We start from the raw sequence: 19,972 nt of genomic DNA on the forward strand, positions 1-19,972 counted from the left end.
CCTCTGCCTCCTTGGCCCGCTTTGCTCCCGCCGAGGGGCAGGCCCCGGCCCAGCTGCAGACACGGATGCTCTGACATCAGAGAGAAGGAATGAGGGTTGTGAAAAGTGCCTCTGAATGAGCGGCATGAAGACGGAGGCCTCAGGGACAAGAGAATGCTGGTCTTCAGAACCAAACTGTCGACCTTAAGCCCCGCGTGGGAGATCTCCTGGGAGCATTGGGGCCCGTCACACATTCCAGGACCGAGCGGCAGCCACAGCTGCAGCCGCAGCTGCCAGAACAGCCTGGCTCCCGCCCTGTGTGCGGGGAGGGCAGCGGCCGGAGGGCTTCCTCTGGGGCCTGAGTGACGTCACCCTCCCTGAGCGCGGACCTCATCCATCCGAGGCTGCCTGGCTGAGGGCCCAGGCCATGGCGGGGCTCTCTCCCATGATAGGCCCCGGGCCACCTGGCAGATTGGGGGTGGGGAGTGGAGGAGCGGGGGGGTGGGGGGGTGGGGTGGGGTGGGTGTGTGTGTGTTTCAGGCCTAACCCAGCTCCCCAGAAATCGGGATGCATAGGGAGCTATGAAATGTCAGGGGGCTTTAAGAAAAAAAGATGGGGGGAGGGGGCATCCAGGGAGTGGTAGTGGTGGGGAGGAGAACACTGTTTTTTTTAAGGTAGAAAAATGCAAGGAAGTGGAGCTTTTTTTCTCCATTTGTTCTCTGGCAATCCCACCCGAGAACTTCAGGGGTCATGCCGATGACATCATGTCTTGTAACAAAGAACGCTCAGTCGTTCTGTGACATGGAACCCCTGCCTGCACCATGTTTCTGACGGGAGCTGCTTTACTATCTGTGTGTGGAAAGCCGTGTTTTATTGTCACATTTAAATGAGGGTTTAATAGTCTTCAATATCTACCACCAGTGGATTCCAAGGCGGGAAGATCACAGGCAGTGAACTTCGCTTCTCCGTATCACAGACATTTGGAGTACAAAAAAGTCCGGGGGTGGAGAGGACACGTAAGAAAGGTACGAAAGAAGTTGGCTTTAAAAAATAACCCCCAAAAAGTGTAAAACTTGATTTCCCCCCAAAGTACAAATAACTGTGGTCTAACCATCGGAGTAAAGGCTTCCTTGGCTCAGTCCTTGGATAGGAATTAGTTCGTGCACAACTGTCTATCCCAGGGCGTGTGTGTGCAAGAGACACGCACAAACACGCATCACACACACACACACACACACACACACATGCAAGCATGCACACACCCCCACAGAGACAGACACACAGCTGAGGTTTTGATGTCCTAGGCACTTCAGATCCCTGTTCTTAAGTCTGACGCCTGCCCACTGTGTGTGGCACGTTACTTCTTGGGAGGCAGGACGTTTTCCTCAAAGAAGCCCTGGTTGACGACGTTCCCCGCCGGGAAGTATCGAGCCACCACGAAGGAGGACCCGTCACTGGCAGAGGCCTTTCCCACGCCCATCTTCTTTGTGTTCTTCCATACCATGGCCGTGAAGTGCCCTGCAGGGGAGCGGACAGGGGGAGAGGGACACAGGTCAGTTAGAAGCGTCTGGAGAAGGATGTTGCAAGAGATTCTTCGGCTCCTGCATCATCTCGCCAGGCTCAGGGAAGCCTGATCTTCACGGACGCCAATCAGAGACACGAGACACAAAACAGACCGACTGCCTGATTTCCTACAGCATCAGGTCCTCTCTGCCCGCCTCACCACGTACTGACCCCCAAAGGTGTCGTGACCTCCCAGAGACGGTGACAAACCCAAGTTACCCCAACCGTTAGGATGCCACCCCACCTCGAACCTGCCCTCAACCCTCCCCGGAACGGCACTCCTCAAAGTCACCATCTCCACGTTCCTCTCCAAGGGTCCTTTCTTGTCTTCATCTTCCTTAGTGTCTCAGGAACCAGTTAAACACTAACTCCCATGAGGGTGACTCCTCTCCTTTTCAAAGCACTCCCCTCAGGGGGTTCCATGATGCCACCTCTTGCCAATACCCCCTCTCACTGCCTCTTCCTCCTCCTCTTGGTCTCACTTGTAAAAGCTGGAGGGCTTGCACTTCCCTAGACTCAAACCTGGGCTCGCTGTTCTTGCTGCACGTCTTAGGCAATTCCATCTCTCCCTGGCTCCCAGATTTGTTTCTCCAGCCCAAACCTCTCCTCCGTGTTCCAAACACAACCACTTACTGGACATTTCCACTTGGATGACTCACAGACATCTCAAGTTTAACCTCACTCTTGATTTCGGTCCGCCCAGAGTTACCCTTCTCCCTGCCCTCCCACTTCCTTTCACGACAATGCTATGCACGCAACCCTGGGGATAGGTCTGTGTTCCTCACCCTCCTTCATTTCCCCACAACAACCCGATCCTGACAAACCTCACTGTAAAAGACATCTCAAATCCATTCACTCCCTATCCACAAAAATATGGTCCCTATCCACAAACTTTTCTCACTTGGACCATTGCAATAGTCCCCTGGCTGGCTCCCCAGCTTCCACCTGTCTTCTCCAATTCACTTGTTGCTTAAGTAATCAGAGGGATCATGTTGTGACTAAGTCGGATCTGTTCCTCCCCTGCCTAACAATCCTCTGAGTGCTTCCAATTGCTCCTAGAACGAGAGAGAGTGCTTTGGATCAGCGGCCTCTCTGCCACTCCTTGAACCCCCAGGTTACTTCCCCCCACGGAGCCCTGGCACGCACACTGGTGTGGAATATGCTTCTGACGACTAATGCTTCCTTGTCCCGTAGGCCTCCGTCTTTTTCTTTTTAAAAAAATATATTTTATTGATTTTTTTACAGAGAGAAAGAGAGAGAGACAGAGAGTGAGAAACATCAATGAGAGAGAAACATCGACCAGCTGCTTCCTGCACACCCCCTACTGGAGATGTGCCCACAACCAAGGTACATGCCCTTGACCAGAATCGAACCTGGGACCTTTCAGTCTGCAGGCTGACACTCTGTCCACTGAGCCAAACCGGTTTCGGCTAGGACTCAGTCTTAATGACACTGGTTCAGAGAAACCTTTCACAATCACTTTCATTTCCTGAACATCTCCCTCCCAGTCTTAACACACCTGTGTTTTCTCTTCCTAACATTCTTACCATTTGCAATGTTAGATTTGATTACTGGCTTATTGCTTGGCTTCCTCATGAGGCTAGAGGGCCCCACATGGATAGGCAACAAATTGTTTTATTCATCAAAGTATCCCCAGGACCCTGGCACAGCCTGCACATGCCACTTTTACTGAGTGAGTGAATGGAGTGAGTAAGGGAATGGGTGAATGAATGGATGAATGAAAGGCATGGGAAAGAATCCTCCTGGACTCAGGCTCTGCTTTCACCAGAGGGCAGGCCTGCTATGAACTCTTTGAGACCTTTACAAGGTAGAGCCTCCTTCAATTCCCTCTGCTCTCAGTCACCAGACCAGATCTTTCTCAAGGACTGAATAGTGAATTGGGGGGGAGAGAGGGGGGGAGAGACACCAAATGTCCATCAATAAATGAATAGATAAGTAAAATGTTGCATATACATACAATGGAATATTATTCAGCCTTAAAAAGAAATGAAATTCTAACCTGTGTTACAACCTGGATGAACTTGAGGACATGATGCTAAGTGAAATAAGCCACACAAAAGAACATATACTGAAGGATTCCCTTATATAAGGTTCCTAGAATAGTCAAATTCATAAAGACAGAAAACAAAATGGTTGAAATGATAACCGAAACCGGTTTGGCTCAGTGGATAGAGCGTCGGCCTGCGGACTGAAAGGTCCCAGGTTTGATTCCGGTCAAGGGCATGTATGTTGGTTGCGGGCACATCCCCAGTAGGGGGTGTGCAGGAGGCAGCTAATCAATGTTTCTTTCTCATTAATGTTTCTAACTCTCTCTGTCTCTCTCTTCCTCTCTGTAAAAAATCAATAAAATATATTTTAAAAATAAATAAATAAATAAAATTAGGTATACTAGTAGTTTATTTATTTGTCTACATACAAAAAAAAAAAAAGATTTCCTTTCTGAAAATAACCAAACATAAACACCAATCAATAGCGTTGATGTGATATAGTCCACGCAGGAATGAAAGAGCGCAGACCTTAAGGACCACTATGCATCTTTTCTGCTAATCCCTCCACTTGTACTAACCGTCACCCAACAGAACTCCGATTTCCACCTCAGAGCAGAGAGGCACGTCTGGCCGAGGCACCCTGGTCCTGAGGGCTGTGAGCCGCAGCTCCAGGCTGTTGGCAGCTCTGCCACGAGCCACCGCTTCTGTGTGCTGTCTCTCCCTCGAGGCCCAGGTCCTTCCCCACCCCGGCCTTTTCTCTCCACAGACCACATGCTGTGGCCACCGACCCACCCGCGCCCTGGCACCCAGGAAAGGAAGAGAGAGCTGCTGTGTACCCACTGGTTGCCAAGAATCTGCTTACAGACACAACAGGAGCCTCAGCAGCCTGAATGCCTGCGACAGCCTTTTGCCAACAGATGAGTCTAAGTTATCTTCTCTCTGGCCTGCGACAGCCTTTTGCCAACAGATGAGACTAAGCTATCTTCTGGCGGGGAGGTTTCTGTCCACACGGAGATAACGGAGGATGGCATTCAGAGACCAATTAAAGGACACGACTTCCTTAGCAACCATCAGATACACACTGGTTTCTAACCCTAAACAACCAACAGCTTGCTGTTTCTCTCTCTCTCAGTGGAGCACATCCTCCTTCCTGCTCCGGCCCAGGCTTCCCGGTCAGCACCCTTGGAAAACACACGGAGTGACGGTGCGGCTCTGCGAGGGGATCGTGTGCAACGTGAGGAAGGAGGAGAAAGCTCTTTCTGTGTCCACAGGGAGCCGTCTCTGCCGACCTGCTGCGTGAAGAAAGGCGGTGCAAACCGGATCACGTATCCGAGCACGTGAAACAAAAGAAGAAACACAGCCACACATCTACGCAGAGGCCGGCATACGCTCCGAGCAGCTCCGAGCGATGCCCAGGAGACTGGCACACGGGTTGGCCAGGGATGGCCGGAGGGCTTTCCCCTCAGACGGCTCACACACATGCCATGTGGGAGCATCACTAGCTCAGGACGCACAAACAGACACACCTGCTCGTGAAAACAGAATGTAACCAAGGAACTGCAAGAAACCATTTCCCTCCGCTCAGCCCTGGGCTTAGAACTGTGTTCTTTCTTCTTCTTTCTTTTTTTTTTTTTTTTTTTTTTTTTTTTTTTTTTTTTTTTTTTTACTGTTTTAAGTATTACTAATAGGAGTCCATATGTCTCCTTTCTTTGTGTTCTTTACCACAAGATGCTGACAGGGGTGGGGTGGCTGGGGAGAGATGATAGAATTTCGCAGGCCCTTTCACCTGCACCGGGAACTTAGGCCAGGGGATCCCAGAGCACTGGCGGCTCTGGGGGTGGGAGACGGGCCCGCAGAGCGTTAAGGGGCTTGCGAGCCCTGATTATAACTCCCCCTCAAACCCCAAACCTGTGTCCCTGCCCTAGGTCAGGCTCCGTCTATCCCCAGCACTGCCCGCGGACACCTGGGGTGACACAGGGACTGGTTCTGCCGGGGCTTTCCTCTTTAGGGGGGAGTATGGAGCTACGGGTGGGACGGGTGGTCAGTGGTCACAGAGCCGAGTCCGTTCCTGGCTCATCTTCTGTGTTCTGTATAGATACAAAAAGAGCTTCCGCCGAGACCGGTTTGGCTCAGTGGTACAGCGTCGGTCTGCGGACTGAAGGATCCCGGGTTCGATTCTGGTCAAGGGCATGTACCTTGGTTGCCGGCACATCCCCATTAGGGGGTGTGCAAGAGGCAGCTGGTCAATGATTCTCTCTCATCAATGTTTCTAACTCTCTATCCCTCTCTCTTCCTCTCTGTAAAGAATCAATAAAATATATATTAAAAAAAAGAGCTTTCCCCTTCTTCCTTCCTGTGGTTCGTTACTCCCTTGCAGAGATCTATTGTACTAGATCCGTGCGCGGTTCCTGCGTGGAGCAGGGCGGTGGACAGAGCGTCGGGCTGAGGACGGACGGGGTAAAGAGGTCTCTCCCCGTTCCTGGGGCTCCGTGGCAGAAGCCCCACCTCCACACGGTGTGGCAAGGCCCCCGAGGCCGAGGGGCCGGGAGCAGAGCGCACCGCTGGCTCTGACGCGTGTCCCATTCCCCGCGCACCCTGCTCCCGGCGGAAGCGGATCCAGACGCCGTGAAACCAAACGGCTCCCAGACACGGGTCTTGGTGAAAAGGACCCCAACACCTTCAGTCACCGGGAGGAGGTGGGGGCTCCTGCCGCCTCCCTCAGGGGGGGAACGGGGGCACAGAGCCATCGCTTCCCCTGCGGGCCCAGGGGAGAGGCACCAGCAGATGTTGATTCCTGCCCACAAGGTTGCAAGAACTCCCGCCCGAAAGGGCGAGCAGAAAACCACAGGAAACAGTGACGGGTTCCGAGAACATGTCACTTCCTGCTTCTGAAGAAGCTCCAGAGGGTAGGAGGCCGTGAGCGCTCCACCCATGGGTCGGGTGGGAGGAGGAGAGGGATAGAGTGGGTAGAGCACATGTGTCAAACACAAGGCCCGCGGGCCAAATCCGTCCCGCCAGGCCTTGCAATGTGGCCCGCACCGCGCTGTCATCACTGCACTCCGCTGCGTTTCCATCACAATGACAGTTTATGACTGTTCTGTAAACCATTCGGCCCTCGATTTAGGCTGGATTTTAGATTTGGGCCCCTTCTCTGATTGAGTTCGACACCCCTAGGGTAGAGGATTCCTTTTCCCGTTTTTCTGATGCCTCTGGTCAGGGAGACTCACAGCCCCTTCCAACTCATCCTGGGCCTGGGGGGGGGGGGGGGGGGAGGAGGACTGGGGGACCCGGAGCTCAGGGATGCTGACAGGTGGAGTGGGTGAGTTAAATGTTTGCCGCTCACAGTGGAGGCCTACGAGAAGAAAGTCGGCTCCTCCTGCATCTAAACTCCAACTGGAGTGTCCTGTGGAGACCCCACCTCCTCCCTCTCCCTCTAAGGCGGGAAGGACGGGGGACGTGGACCCACCTTCACCCACACAGCAGTGCCAGGGCGGAGACTAGCTCCAGGGGTTCTGCGCCCCGAGCTCACCGGCCCCTCAAACTGCAGCTGAAGGTGAAGGAGGAGGAATGCCCGGGAGGCCCTGAGGCCGGGGGGCCGGGCAGGAGAAAGCAGTTAAAGGGGGGTAAAGGGTTAAAACCGAGAGACAGTGGGCTGGCCCTTTCCCCCGAGGCCCCGGGAAGCCACTGGCCGTCACTCAGGAGAGCAACCGGGCAGAGAGGGCCTGGGAACACTCGGGGCGGAGCAGGCTGGCTGCAGGAGCAGGCAGCAGGGGGACCGGGTACAAGGGCTGAGGCCCCACTTCTGGAAAGAAGCACTCGGCAGCCTTCAGTATGCTCAGCCCCTAGGACACAGGCCAGTCATCCGAGAACATGGAGCTGGCGGGGCGGACAGCATCCGCCTGGGAGCTTAGCTGGAGGGTGTGTGTGTGTGTGAGTGTGTATGTATGTGAGTGTGTGTGTGTGTGTATGTGTGTGTATGTGTGTGTGAGAGTGTGTGTGTGTGTGAGTGTGTGTATGTGAGTGTGTATGTGTATGTGTGTGTGTATGTGTGTGAGTGTGTGTGTGTATGTGTGTGTGAGAGTGTGTGTGTGTGTGAGTGTGTGTATGTGAGTGTGTATGTGTATGTGTGTGTATGTGTGTGTGAGTGTGTATGTGTATGTGTGTGTGTGTATGTGTGTGTGAGAGAGTGTGTGTGTGTGTGAGTGTGTATGTGTGTGAGTGTGTGAGTGTGTATATATGTGTGTGTGAGTGTGTGTGTATGTGTGAGTGTGTGTATGTGTGTGTGAGTGTGTGTGTGAGAGTGTGTATGTATGTGAGTGTGTATGTGTGTGTGAGAGAGTGTGTGTGTGTGAGTGTGTGTGTGTGTGAGTGTGTATGTATGTGAGTGTGTATGTGTATGTGTGTGTGTGTATGTGTGTGTGTGTATGTGTGTGTGAGAGTGTGAGTGTGTGAGTGTGTGTATGTGAGTGTGTATGTGTATGTGTGTGTGAGAGAGAGTGTGTGTGTGAGTGTGTGAGTGTGTGTGAGAGTGTGTATGTGAATGTGTGTGTATATGTGTGTGAGTGTGTGAATGTGTGTGTGTATGTGTGTGAGTGTGTATGTGTATGTGTGTGTGTATGAGTGTGAGAGAGAGTGTGTGTGTGTATGAGTGTGTGTATGTGAATGTGTGTGAATGTGTATGTGTGTGTATGTGTGTGTGTGAGTGTGTGTATGTGAATGTGTGTGTATATGTGTGAGTGTGTGAATGTGTGTGTATGTGTATGTGTGTGTATGTGTGTGTGAGTGTGTGTGAGTGTGTGAATGTGTGTGTGTATGTGTGTGTGTGTGTGTGTGTGTCTGTGTTGGGGAAACAGGGTTCTACCCTCTGGGCAACGTGAAATCCGAGAACGATGGGAGAGGTAAGACCGGAGGGAAAGGGTCGGCTTTCCGAGGTTGGTTCCTCTGACACCAGCCGTCCCGGGCGAGGCCGTGGTGCCCCAGTCACTCACCCGTCCCGGAGGTGAAGCCAGGCTGCTGGAAGTTGTAGTTCTTAATCTCATCGTACCACCTGTCCGCCACCTCCTGTCCTGCGTGGGAGAGACACCGAGACTCAACAGCAAAGCCAACCCACTGCCTGCTCCTCCGTCCGCTGAGAGAGCGCAGGAGCTGGAACGGGACGCCTGCTGTGGGCCCGGCCACGCCGAGAGGCGGCCTGGGGCAAGGGGACCAGATGTCCCGATTTTTAACAACTTGTCCCGAGTCACAAATTGTTAAGAATTGGAGCTGTCCCGCCCAAAGCGGGACCTCTGGTCACCTCAGCCTTGGGGGTGGAGGAGCCCTGGCCTGGGGTCACCCCCATCTGTTCCCCGCCCGCCTCGCACTGGCTGTGGGATCCCAAGCAAGGCCTTCCCCGCCCTGGCCCCGTAAGGAGGGTGAAGGGCAGTGTACCCCACGGGCCTCTGATGGTGCTCCCGGTCCTCCAGAGCCCCCTCAGCCCGCCCCAGCCTGGCCCCTGGAGCAGCCGCAGGAGGGAAGGCAGGGCTGCGGGGCGGGGTCTCCGGCTGCAGGGGGTCCTCAGGGGAGCACCCGGGCCTGCCTGGGCCCATGGGAGGGAGCGCAGAGCGCTGCCGGGGGAGCTGCAGTCTCAGGGCGGGAGCCAGAGGAGCCTGGGCGCTCAGAGCAGAGGCGAGAGCTCGGACGTGTGCCCGAGTCACCCGGGCTCTGGCTAAAAGGCGGGGGGAGGGGCCGGCCACCATCGGACAGGCACGTATCTCTGGAGGAGGCCCCGCTGGAGTGTCTGAAAAGCACCACACGATCCCAACGTGCAGCCAGCGGGGGAACCGCGGCCTTAGCGGCCCCTTGCCCAGCCCCTCTCCGCAGAGAGGGAAACTGAGGCCAGAGAGGGGAAGGCCTTGCTCACGGCTCCCCAGGGAGCCAGTTCAGGGCCAGGAGGGAACCGGCTCTCCTACTGGCTCCTCCCCATCCCTCTCCCTCCTCCCGGCCTGGGGGGCGGCGGCAGGCTGTGGACTCTGCCTTCCGGCGGGGGATGGGGATGGGGGGGACACCACCCCCTCTCCTGGAAGGCGGGAGCTGGGGAAACCAGGAGGACCGTGGCCTCCCCGGGGAGCTGGGGAATGCAAGGCCGCAGGGAGGAGCCTCTCCCACGGGCCTGGAGGGGCTGCAGGGGCAGGCGGTGCCGCCAGCACTTTCCCTGGAAAGCCGGGCCGGGCTGTGGGCAGGAGGCTCAGGCCCTCTGGTCAGTGCGGCCGGCGGCCACGCAGGCTGCGCCCTCACGAAGGGCTGTCTTGCCTGTGATTGTGATTTTCTCTCTGACATGTGGAAAGCTCTGTGCGCTTTTCTGGCGGGAAAGTTAATACACCAGCCGGGTCACACACACCCGCCCTGTACACAGCTGTCTGAGGGGAGTGTGACAGGAGCGAAGTCCTGTAGCCGGGGGTCGGGGTGAGGGTGGGGGTGCGGGGGGGTGCAGGGTGAGGCCGGGTCTGCACAGAGGCCTGTGCCCGCACCCTGCTCCCGGGCTGGGAGCTCCTCCGAAAGGGGGTCCGGGCAGTCCGACCCCTCTGTCCCTGGCAGTAGACTGGCCCCTCGGGCGCTGCGGTGGCTGACCCCCCACCCTCACCCTCTGCCCCGGAGCCCGGAGCTCTGGGTTCCCCTCGGCGCTGCTCTGCGCCTGTGGCTGCCCCATCGCCTGGCTCCACACGGGGGGCGGAGGGCGGGCAGGGCCCAGGAGGGGCTGGAATGTAGCTGCGGAGGGAGGGGGGGGCAGGCGGAGGGCAGGGGTGGCCGTGTAGAGGGAGGGGGGGCGGGCGGAGGGGGGGCCGGGCCGAGGCCGGGCGGCGGAGCAAGCACCCACCTGGCTGATCGTAGGACGCCCAGGCCAGGTTCTCCCCGCACTGGCCGCGGCTGGACTCGGGGCTGTGCTTGAGGATCCTGGTGCTGGCCAGCGCCTCCGAGTACCTGCGGGCACGGGGTTTGCTCAGGGCCGCCCGGGAGGCCCCGAGCAGGAGCCCTAAACCCCTAAACTGGCGTGGCCACGCGTCCTTCCGGGCTCCCGGGCAAACGGGAGCCTCACGCCGAGCCCGAACAGCCCATTCACAGGGGCCCGCTGAGGCTCAGGGGAGCAAAGGGCCTGCAGGGCGTCATTCTAGGCTGACCGATTCTACTCCCCCCATCCCCCCGCCCCGCGGCCCCCTGACTGCACCCACCCTCCACCCCCAACCCTCCCAGGGCCGGCCGGCGCACTCACTGCTGCGCCTCCCGGTTGAGCTTCTTGCACAGCTTCAGCGGGGGGACGCCATGCCGCTGCCGGTACTCGTTGTGGGCCCGCAGGACCTCGTTGTTAAACTGTTTGGAAGCTGCAACGATTCCAAAACGGAGCAGGTCTCAGTGCAGGGAGAGGCCCCCCAGACCTGTCAGTGCCCCCGGCAAACGGACAGGGGACAGAGTGCTCCCCACCCCTGCCCACCCCGTCCCAGCCCTCACTCCTCTGCCCACCTGTCTTCCTCTGCCCACGTCTCCTTCTGCCCGCCTGTCCCTGTCCCTCATCCCTCTGCCCACCCTCACCGTTCTGCCCACCCCGTCTCCACCCCTCACCCCTCTGCCCACCTGTCCCCGTCCCTCACCCCTCTGCCCACCTGTCCCCGTCCCTCATCCCTCTGCCCACCTGTCCCCGTCCCCATCCCTCACCCCTCTGCACCATGGATCACACAGGGCCCTATGCAGGGATCTGGGTCTTTACCCAAAGCTACGGGAAGCAACTGATTGGGGGCAGAGAGAGCTGGTGAGATGGGTGTTTCCGAAAGACCCTGCTGGCTGCTGAGTGGAGGGAGGGCCGGGGGTGCAGAGCAGATGGGGTGGGGGCGGGGGTGCTGGGCGGTGAGCAATGGGACTTCTGAAAGAACGTGTTTGCGGGAGACTGGGCATCTCAGACCGGACCTGTGGTGCCTGGTGGGGACTGGGCCGGACTGGAGGTGGGCTGGGAGGAGGGGTCCCCTTGCTGGGCTGGAAAAATCAGGAAGTCAGAGGGACAGAAGAAAAGGGACCAGGAAGGACAGCATGGGGCGGTGAATGGAGAGGGGGGAAAGAATGTGGTGGTGCTGGGTTCAGAGATGCCCTGAGGGATGGAACGGAGCCTGTGCTCAGTGGGGTCATGACCTTGGAGAGGGCGGTCCGGGGGGCGAGGATACGGAAAGAATAAGTGGGTGAGGCCAGGTCGGCAAGGTCAATAGTGGACAGAAGTCACATCAATCTGGATCTGGAATGGAACCCCATCCACCCAACACCCCTGACAATTTCTCATCCACCCTTCCACCCATCCATCCATCCATCCATCCATCCACCCATCCATCCATCCACCAATCCATCCATCCATCCATCCATCCATCCACCTACCCACCCATCCATCCACCCACCCATCCACCCACCCATCCATCCACCCATCCATCCACCCATCCACCCACCCATCCACCCACCCATCCACCCACCCACCCACCACCCACCCATCCACCCATCCACCACCCACCCACCCATCCACCCACCCATCCATCCACCCATCCATCCACCCATCCACCCACCCATCCACCCACCCACCCATCCACCCACCCATCCACCCACCCACCCACCCACCCACCCACCCACCCATCCACCCACCCACCCATCCACCCACCCACCCACCCATCCACCCATCCACCCACCCATCCACCCATCCACCCATCCATCCACCCACCCATCCATCCACCCACCCATCCATCCACCCACCCATCCACCCATCCATCCACCCACCCACCCATCCACCCATCCATCCATCGCTCTGTCTCTCTGCAGCAGCAGCATCCTCCCAGCCCCGCCTGTCCCCGTGCCCTCCGAGTCCTCCTGTGCCAGGTCCCCGTGGTGTGCGAGGGGCCGGGGACAGAGCAGCCACGTCCTGCCCCGAAGAGCTCACCCACAGAGGGGAGAGCGCCTGCCGCAGGTGCTGGGGCCCCGGGCAGAGGAGCACGGGCGCCAGAGGAACAGAAAAGCAGCCTCGCAGGGTCTGGGGTCTCAGGAGGGAGGTGGCCCCAGGCAGGAGGCTGTGCTTGGGTGGGGAAGGCCCCGAGTGACGGCTGCCGGAATCCGGGAGTGCCCCTCCCTCCGTGGAAATGGGGGACCTGGGGGAGTTAGGAGTGAGGGCTACAGAGAACCCTCAAACTGAGCTCCCCAAGGCCCGGCTGAGGGCAGGAAGGGAGTAAACTGGAGGATGAAAGAAGCATCAAGAAGCAACTGTTAGCCCTAACCGGTGTGGCTCCGTGGATAGAGCGTTGGCCTGCGGACTGAAAGATCCCGGGTTTGATTCCGGCCAAGGGCGCGTGCCTGGCTGTGGGCTTGAACCTCAGTGTGGGGCATGCAGGAGGCAACCGATCAATGACTCTCTCTCATCATTGATGTTTCTGTCTCTCTATCCCTCTCCCTTACTCTATGAAATCAATAAAGAAATATATATATATATATATATATATATATATATATATATATATATATATATTTTTTATTTTTTTTTTTAAAGAAAAAAAGCATCATCGGTTATTCCTGCCATTACCCCAGGTCACATTCACCCTCTGTCCTCCTCCTCGCTGTCTCTTCGCCCCAGGCCCGGGGCAGGTAAGCCACCAGGAGCCCCTTTCCCTCTCTCAGCCAGACCCTTGTGTCTCCTGGGCCTTCAAATCCAACTCTCAGGCCCGGAAGCGGACTTGGGGGGAAGGAGCCAGAACTTGCCCTCGGAGCCTTTGGCCAGATGCCACCCCGGCGGTGGGGGCAGAGCTGTCCGAGGGGCTTTGTGTGGGCTGAAGAAGGACGGAGGCGCCCACAGGGCGGTCCAGTGAGGTCCGGCCCAGGCCGCGGGCAGGACAGGGACGCGGAGCCATGGACAGGCAGCCCGGAGAGCCGGGCCGCAGGCTGTGGGCCCGCAGTCCCCTTGGCAGAGGGGAATTGACAGGCTGCTGAAAACTAGGTCACTGCTCTCCCAGAACATAGGAAGTCAAGAGAAATAAAAGTGAAAGTTCCTGTGCTCACTGTAAGCTCCCACCCAGTCCCACCAGGGCCAGTCCCCGGGGGCAGGGCTCCCAGGAAGGGGGTCAGGAGAACTTCCTGGAAATCAGGGCGGGAGCCCTCCCTCCCCACCCTCTGGGAGGCACCCCCACCCCCGCCCAGGAGTCCCTCCCAGCACCCAGCACCCAGCCAGGCCCAGCCCAGGTGGCTCCTCACGGCGGCCTCGGGCCCAGGGAGGCCAGATAGACCGGTGTCCACACCCAGCCAGAGGCACACCCCGCTTCGGTGGAAAAGCCAGAGGACAAAGAAAAACATGAGGAGAAAAAGGTCAGAGGGAGCCTACCCTTCCCCGCCTCACAGGGAGAGCCTCACAGCCAGGCCAGCCCACAGGGGAGAGGGATCCTGTCCTCACAGGAGGGCCCAGGGAGGAGGCTTTCGGGGTGCCGCCCGGAACAAGGGAGCCAACCACGGCTGGGGGCTGGGCTGTGCGCCCGCCCCTTTACTGCTCCCCACCACGTGTGGGAGCTGCCCATTGATTAAAATGGGGAAACTGAGGCTCGGGACGGGAGGTGACCCGGACACATTCCCACAACTGGTTCTTCACCCCATGCCCCCTCCAAGGGATGCAAGTCAAAGGAAGTCACTGAGACAGCGGGATGGACCAGCCCCGGAGGCGGGCCGGGCTCAGAGAGGCGGGCAGCGGCCTGCAGATGAGAAAAGAACTGAGGCTCCAGACCTGCCTACGGGGCCCCAGAGGAGCTGCAGGGGGAGAAGCTCCTGGGGCAGGTCTGGGGCTCGCGGTCAGAGCCGCTGGGAGGTGGAGGGGCTGTCTGGGGCTGAGGGGAGGGAAGGGGCAGGGCTGAGCTGCCTGCGGGAGTGGAGGGCACAGGCCTCTCCCATGGGGCTGACCTGGGGGCGCTGGAAGGTCCTTTGGGGTCTGGGCTTCTAAATGCCAAAGCCTCTAGGACACATGTGTCAAACACAAGGCCCGAGGGCCAAATCCGTCCTGCCAGGCCTTGCAATGTGGCCCGCACCGTGCTGTCATCACTGCACTCCGCTGCGTTTCCATCACAATGACAGTTTATGACTGTTCAGTAAACCATTCGGCCCTCGATTTAGGCTGGATTTTAGATTTTGGCCCCTTCTCTGATTGAATTTGACACCCCTACTCTAGGAGGTCTGTGCCCCTCCTTCCCTCCCGCCTCACTGCTGGCTAGCACAGGCTCCTCCCTCAGCATCTGTCCTCACCGGAGGCCGCCCAGGGCCCAGCCTGGCTCATCTCTCTCCCCGCTCCCCACCAGGGGCCCAGGATGTCAGAGGCCAGGGCAGGGATTGTAGGCAGGCCCCTCTGCCCCTTGGCAAGAAGCTGGGATAAACACTTTGCCACCTCCCCTCACCAAACCAAAACTAAAAGACTAGCCCCACTGCAGTGGCAGCCTCTCCCAGGAGTGGAATTTAAAACCCATGAGTCTCCAATTTCCGGATCCCTAATGAGGCGAACCGCCTGATAAGACCTGCTGCTTCCCTCAGGGGAGATGACCTGCCTAAAATAACCCGCCTTTTAACTTCTTAGCCTCACCCTCCTCATGCCTAGAAAAACCTTCCCATTGCTAGAAAGCCCCATGAACTGCTGAGCCCCATGAACTGCTGACTGAAGCCCGTTAGATCTTCAAAGGTTCTCGGACGGATATTGTTCTTTAACACTGGAAAGGGCCCTGGTCCCACCTCTGGGATAAAACTGGTTTATCGGTAAGAAAGAATAAAAAGTTGAGGTGTGTGTGTGTGTGGGAGAAAGAGCAGTTTCTGTTCCAGGGTTCCAGGAAATTCAAGAAGCAAATACCAGCTCTGCCTCTGACTGGCTGTGTGATTTTGATCAAGTTGCTTAATCCCTCTATGCCTCATCCCCCCACCACCACCCTCACCCCCATCGCCTCCCCCCCACACACAGAAAAACGGAGATAGCAGTGTCTACCTCACAGGGCTTCGGTGAGAATGAAAAGAATTAATCTACGTCATCGCTTTAGGAGAGTTCTGGAACGCAGTGAACAGCTATGCGGTATCGATTATAATTACTATATCATTACCAACAAAGCCTCATCTTTGGGAGACGCTGTCCCATCGGATCCCATCTGCTGGTATTTGTGTCAAACTTTTTTTTTTTTTTTTAAACAAACTGTATTTTTATTGATTTCAGAGAGGAAAGGAAAAGGAGAGAAAGACAGAAAACATCAATGATGAGAGAGAATCCTTGCTCGGCTGCCTCCTGCACGCCCCACACTGAGTCTCTACCTTGCCACCTGGGCACCTGCCCTGACCAGGAACTGAACCGTGACCTCCTGGTTCCTAGTTTGACGCTCAACCACCCAGCTGGGCCAGCCGGGCCAGCCGGGCTCTCTCAATCTCCAATGCCTCTTTCCACACCTCCGAGCTCAGATGTTGGTGGAGTGGATGAGTAAGCAAGCGAACTGGACCACAGTCTTCTCTCCACAGATGAGGAAGCTACCGACTCTGGGAGCACATGTGAGTTTTGCAATTTCGCACAGTGAGTCCACGTTCAAGCCAGACCCAAGAGCAGCCTCCTGTTTCAAATCTCTCATCCTTTCCTCTTTACGTGTACTTCCCTTTCCCCAAGCAAGATGGCGGTGAGTGGTTCCGGCTGCTCCTTGGCAGATAACTGGCACCGAGGGACTGAGGGAGCCAGGGCAGCCCGTGTCCGTCCTCCAGCCCTGCCCATGGCCGGCCACGCAGGCTGCCAGGAGCGCCGGGCAAGTCCCTGCCTCTCTGGGTTCCACATCCCATCTGTGTGGGAAGGAAGTATGACATCTGTGGGGTTTTTTTGTTTGTTTTTTTCAAAAACGCAGGGAAACCCTTTCTTTGAACTCCCCCCCCACCCCCAGCAAAATCAACAGATGAAAATGGAACAGCTGGAACTGATGTGGCCCCCACAGCCACACCCTGCAGAGGCGTCAGGCCCCGCTCAGTAGGAAATTCCTGGGCTAGCTGGTCCCTAAGTGCTTTCTGCTCTGATGGCAGAGGCGGGTGGAGGGGACACAGATTTTCAGAGGTAATCAGAGGGGTGCAGAAGTCCCTACTGAGCCAGAGCCAGGGCTGAGGAGGAGGCAGGGAGCAGGCGGCAAGAGATCAGGTGGCAGGGGAGAAAGCCCACATTTGGGAAGTCAGGGAGCTGGCTTCAAATACCAGTTTGGCCGAGACCGGTTTGGCTCAATGGATAGAGCGTCGGCTTGGGGACTGAAGGGTCCCGGGTTCGATTCCGGTCAAGGGCATGTACCTTGGTTGCGGGCATATCCCCAGTAGGGGGTATGCAAGAGGCAGCTGATCGATGACTCTAACGCTCTATCTCTCTCCCTTCCTTTCTATACAAAACCAATAAAATATATTTAAAAAATAAATAAATAAATAAAAAATAAAAATCCCAGTTTGTCCACTTACTGGTCAAGGTCTGAGTGTGGGCATGGTACTCAACCTCTAAAAATCTTTACAATTGATAGAGTAGCTCCAAGCCTGGCGTGCACCAGGAGCTTAACAATTGGTAAGTCACTATATTAGGGACTAGATGTTTCCACGGAGCCCAGGGCCTGCGCGGAAGGCCACGGTCTTTCTCTGCCCCCAGCACAGCTGCTGCAAACTGAGCCCAGCAAGGTGGGCGACGGACCTGAGGTCTCCTCCTGGGAGGAAAGCTGTGCCAGCTCAGTCCCAGTTTCCCAGCAATGCCTACCAACCCCAAGTGGCTCTGTGGTTTCTCCGAGATTTAAGATTAAAAGGAGTCAAGCTCCTATGAGGAAACGAAGGCACAGAAGAGGCAGGGACTAGCTCCTTACAACGGTCTCTATGAAACCACACCAAGCCCCTTATGGCTACACGCGTGTGAGCGCTACGGGCCTGCAGCCTCAGGGTGGGGCCTGCCCTGAAGGCCCGTTGGGCCTGGGCTACCCGGAAAGGTCACTTCCTCTTGGAGACCCTTAGTGGAGCCAGCACTGTCCTGGGGGCTGCCAGCCTTTGGGAGAGACAAATACAACGCATGTGGCTATGAGGGCCAGCATCCTGGAAGGTCCCTGGTTGTGTGTGTGTGTGTGGGGGCGGGGGCGCATGGGAGGGGGTGGTACCTGCCTGAACCAGCTCTAACCTGCCCTCTGCCACTGCTCCCTTCCTCGGAAACCTGCTTGATTCTGCATCTTCAGTCTGAGAAGGTGTCACCACCATCCTGCACCCAGGCATCCCCGTGGCACTTGGCTCTCATTTACAAGTCCGTCACCAAAACTGGATTGAGGGTGCCGCCTCCCAAACCCATCCTTCCCCCTCTCCAGTTGCTTAGAGCCTCTGTCATCGGTTAACTGAGTAACTGCAGCACCCTCTTCCTGCCCCCACCTCTGCCCTAAGCACCCTCTTCCTGCCCCCCGCCTCTGCCCTCTTCCCCCCTGACCCACCCCCTGCCACTTTGGGTTAACTCCTCTCTCTGGCACTCCAGGCCTCAGGGGTAAAGTCCGAATTCCCAAGACGCTCTGGGACCTGAGCGCCTCCTCCAGCAGCCCCTTGGCAGCGGGGATCTCTCCTTCCCCTGAGCTCCCACTGCTCCCGCCTCCCCTGTCTACTGGTTTCCCGGCTCTGACTGAAGCACGTGAGGGCTGTCTCTCCTTCCCCGATGATTAGACTCATTGATTCATTTCACAATCCAAACACACACTCCTGCGGACCAGGCTGATGCCCTCCGCGGCACTGAGTCCACAGTACACAGCTGACAGACGGTGGATGGATGGGGAAAAGGGCGGGACAGAGGGAGCAGGAAGGCAGGCAGAGATGGATAGATGAGTAATGAACAGACAGAAGAACGAGCACTCCGCCGCTGGCAGGGCAGGAGAATTGCTCCTCAGGGGAGGAGCTAGCAACCACTGATTGAAACGCGGCTTTAGAGAGTTTGTGGTTTCTCCCTCAATCTGCAGAGAAAGGAGTGGACTCCTTAAAGTGCTTGCTCACATCTGCCACGCTCTTGCCCCATCACCACCTACCGTCATGTCAGCCTCCTGACAACCCCTCCGTCACCTTCCCACACTGGGCCACCTCACGGGCCAGGTGGGGGAAGCCTTGCTCAAGATCACACCGCAGGTGGGGGGCACAGCCAGGCCTCAAGGCCAGACCTGTCCCCACGGCGGGCGAAGGCAGTGTGAGACCAAAGCCAGGGGAGGCATGGGCCTCCTGGGAGGCAGTAGCCAGGCCCAGATCGTCAGGGCCCCCATCCGGGTGGCGGCCAGGAGTGCGGTGTCTGTGGGAAGCAGGTCTATAGCTGGGCAGTGGCCCACGCTGACTGTTCAGGGGGAGGGGGCTGCAGCCAAGAAGAGGCCTGTCCTCCTTTGGGGGGTGTTGTGGAGGAGGGGAAGCCAGGGGCGGCCTCTCAGCCCAGAAGTTGAGTCTACAAGGCTGGGGAAGATTTCAAACCTCAGAGAAGTGGAAGGGGCAGTGATGGTGGTGGTGCCGGGAAAGGGAGCGGGGGGATGGGACCAGCGTGCTCGCCTCCCGATGGCTGAGTGGAGGAAGTAAGAGCTGAAGAACACGCACTCCCTGGGGACCCCAAGTTGGGGCTGGAGAAGGTACTCCCTCACCTGCAGGCAATGGGGGGGGGGGGTGTTGGGCGTGGCAGGCAGGGTAGGACCTGTATTGTAGAAAGTTCACTGGGGCAGCCACAGGGCTGAGCAGGGGCCACCACCAGGTCGGAGAAAAAGAGGAAGCAGGAGTCTGTGCCCTGGTGGGGCCCGGCACCCACAGCCTGGCACAGAGGGGGCCTCAGGGAGGAGGGGCAGCGGCAGAAGGATGCTCTAGCTGTCTGTCCCTCCGAGGGCTGGCTGGCGCCGCTCCGCGGGGAGAGATGCTGTCACATTTTGGCTTTTCCCAGCTCCTAGCTCCGTCCGCCAGACACAAAGCAGCAGCCACGCCTCGGCCGGACCCTGGGCGCCTGGAAGCCCTCCCTCCCGGCCGCCGTCTCTGACTCCCGGGCAGGGGGTCCCTCCCTTCACCCCCCTCCCCTCCCTCCTTCTTCGGGGGCTCCACGGCCACCCCGGCCTCCTGCTGCCCCGGAAACTGCCCCCGATGCGCCTCCGGGCGCTTCTCCCCCTCCCTCCCCCCGCGCCCTCCATCCCGCCCGGTCCCCGCCTGCAGCCCGCGCCCCGGCGGCCCGGCCCGGGAGCTCCCGCCGCGGGGAGGAGGCGGCGAGCATCCCGGAGCCCCGACTCCGGCTCCGGAGCCTCACCTGACTTGCCCATGGCCGGCTCGGCTCGCTCCGGGGCTCCCGCTGCCTCTGCGGTCCGGGCCGGAGCCGCTGGGGTAGCCCCGGGGGAGGGGGGGCCTCCGAGCCCCGCCCCGGCCCGCCCGCCGCCTTATAAGGAGCC

General features: G+C 58.0%; 1 protein-coding gene across 2 annotated transcripts; it reads right to left on the reverse strand.

The window, feature by feature from the left end:
* Positions 1-1,016: 1,016 nt before the first annotated feature.
* On the reverse strand, positions 1,017-19,972 carry GLIPR2 (GLI pathogenesis related 2). Of its 2 annotated transcripts, XM_036433414.2 has the most exons (5): positions 19,834-19,972; positions 10,798-10,906; positions 10,405-10,508; positions 8,540-8,617; positions 1,017-1,497 (listed from the first exon to the last, which is right to left on the reverse strand). In XM_036433414.2, exons 1-5 carry the CDS (start codon positions 19,844-19,846, stop codon positions 1,337-1,339), a joined length of 465 nt encoding a protein of 154 aa, XP_036289307.1. In that variant the 5' UTR covers positions 19,847-19,972; the 3' UTR covers positions 1,017-1,336. The 2 variants fall into 2 exon arrangements, with proteins under 2 accessions (XP_036289307.1, XP_036289308.1); XM_036433415.2 differs by lacking the exons at positions 8,540-8,617; positions 10,405-10,508 and having other exon boundaries at positions 1,431-1,497.

Source organism: Pipistrellus kuhlii, unplaced genomic scaffold (assembly GCF_014108245.1).
Source record: "Pipistrellus kuhlii isolate mPipKuh1 unplaced genomic scaffold, mPipKuh1.p scaffold_m20_p_12, whole genome shotgun sequence".
Classification (NCBI taxonomy): domain Eukaryota; kingdom Metazoa; phylum Chordata; class Mammalia; order Chiroptera; family Vespertilionidae; genus Pipistrellus; species Pipistrellus kuhlii.

What these genes read in the sequence shown, in the direction of transcription:
- GLIPR2 (XM_036433414.2), bottom strand. An exon ending in CTCAACCGGGAGGCGCAGCA is followed by an intron (nt 10,509 to 10,797) that starts GTGAGTGCGCCG and finishes CCGTGCCCGCAG; the next exon opens with GTACTCGGAGGCGCTGGCCA. An exon ending in TGGCTTCACCTCCGGGACGG is followed by an intron (nt 1,498 to 8,539) that starts GTGAGTGACTGG and finishes GCTCCCCTGCAG; the next exon opens with GGCACTTCACGGCCATGGTA.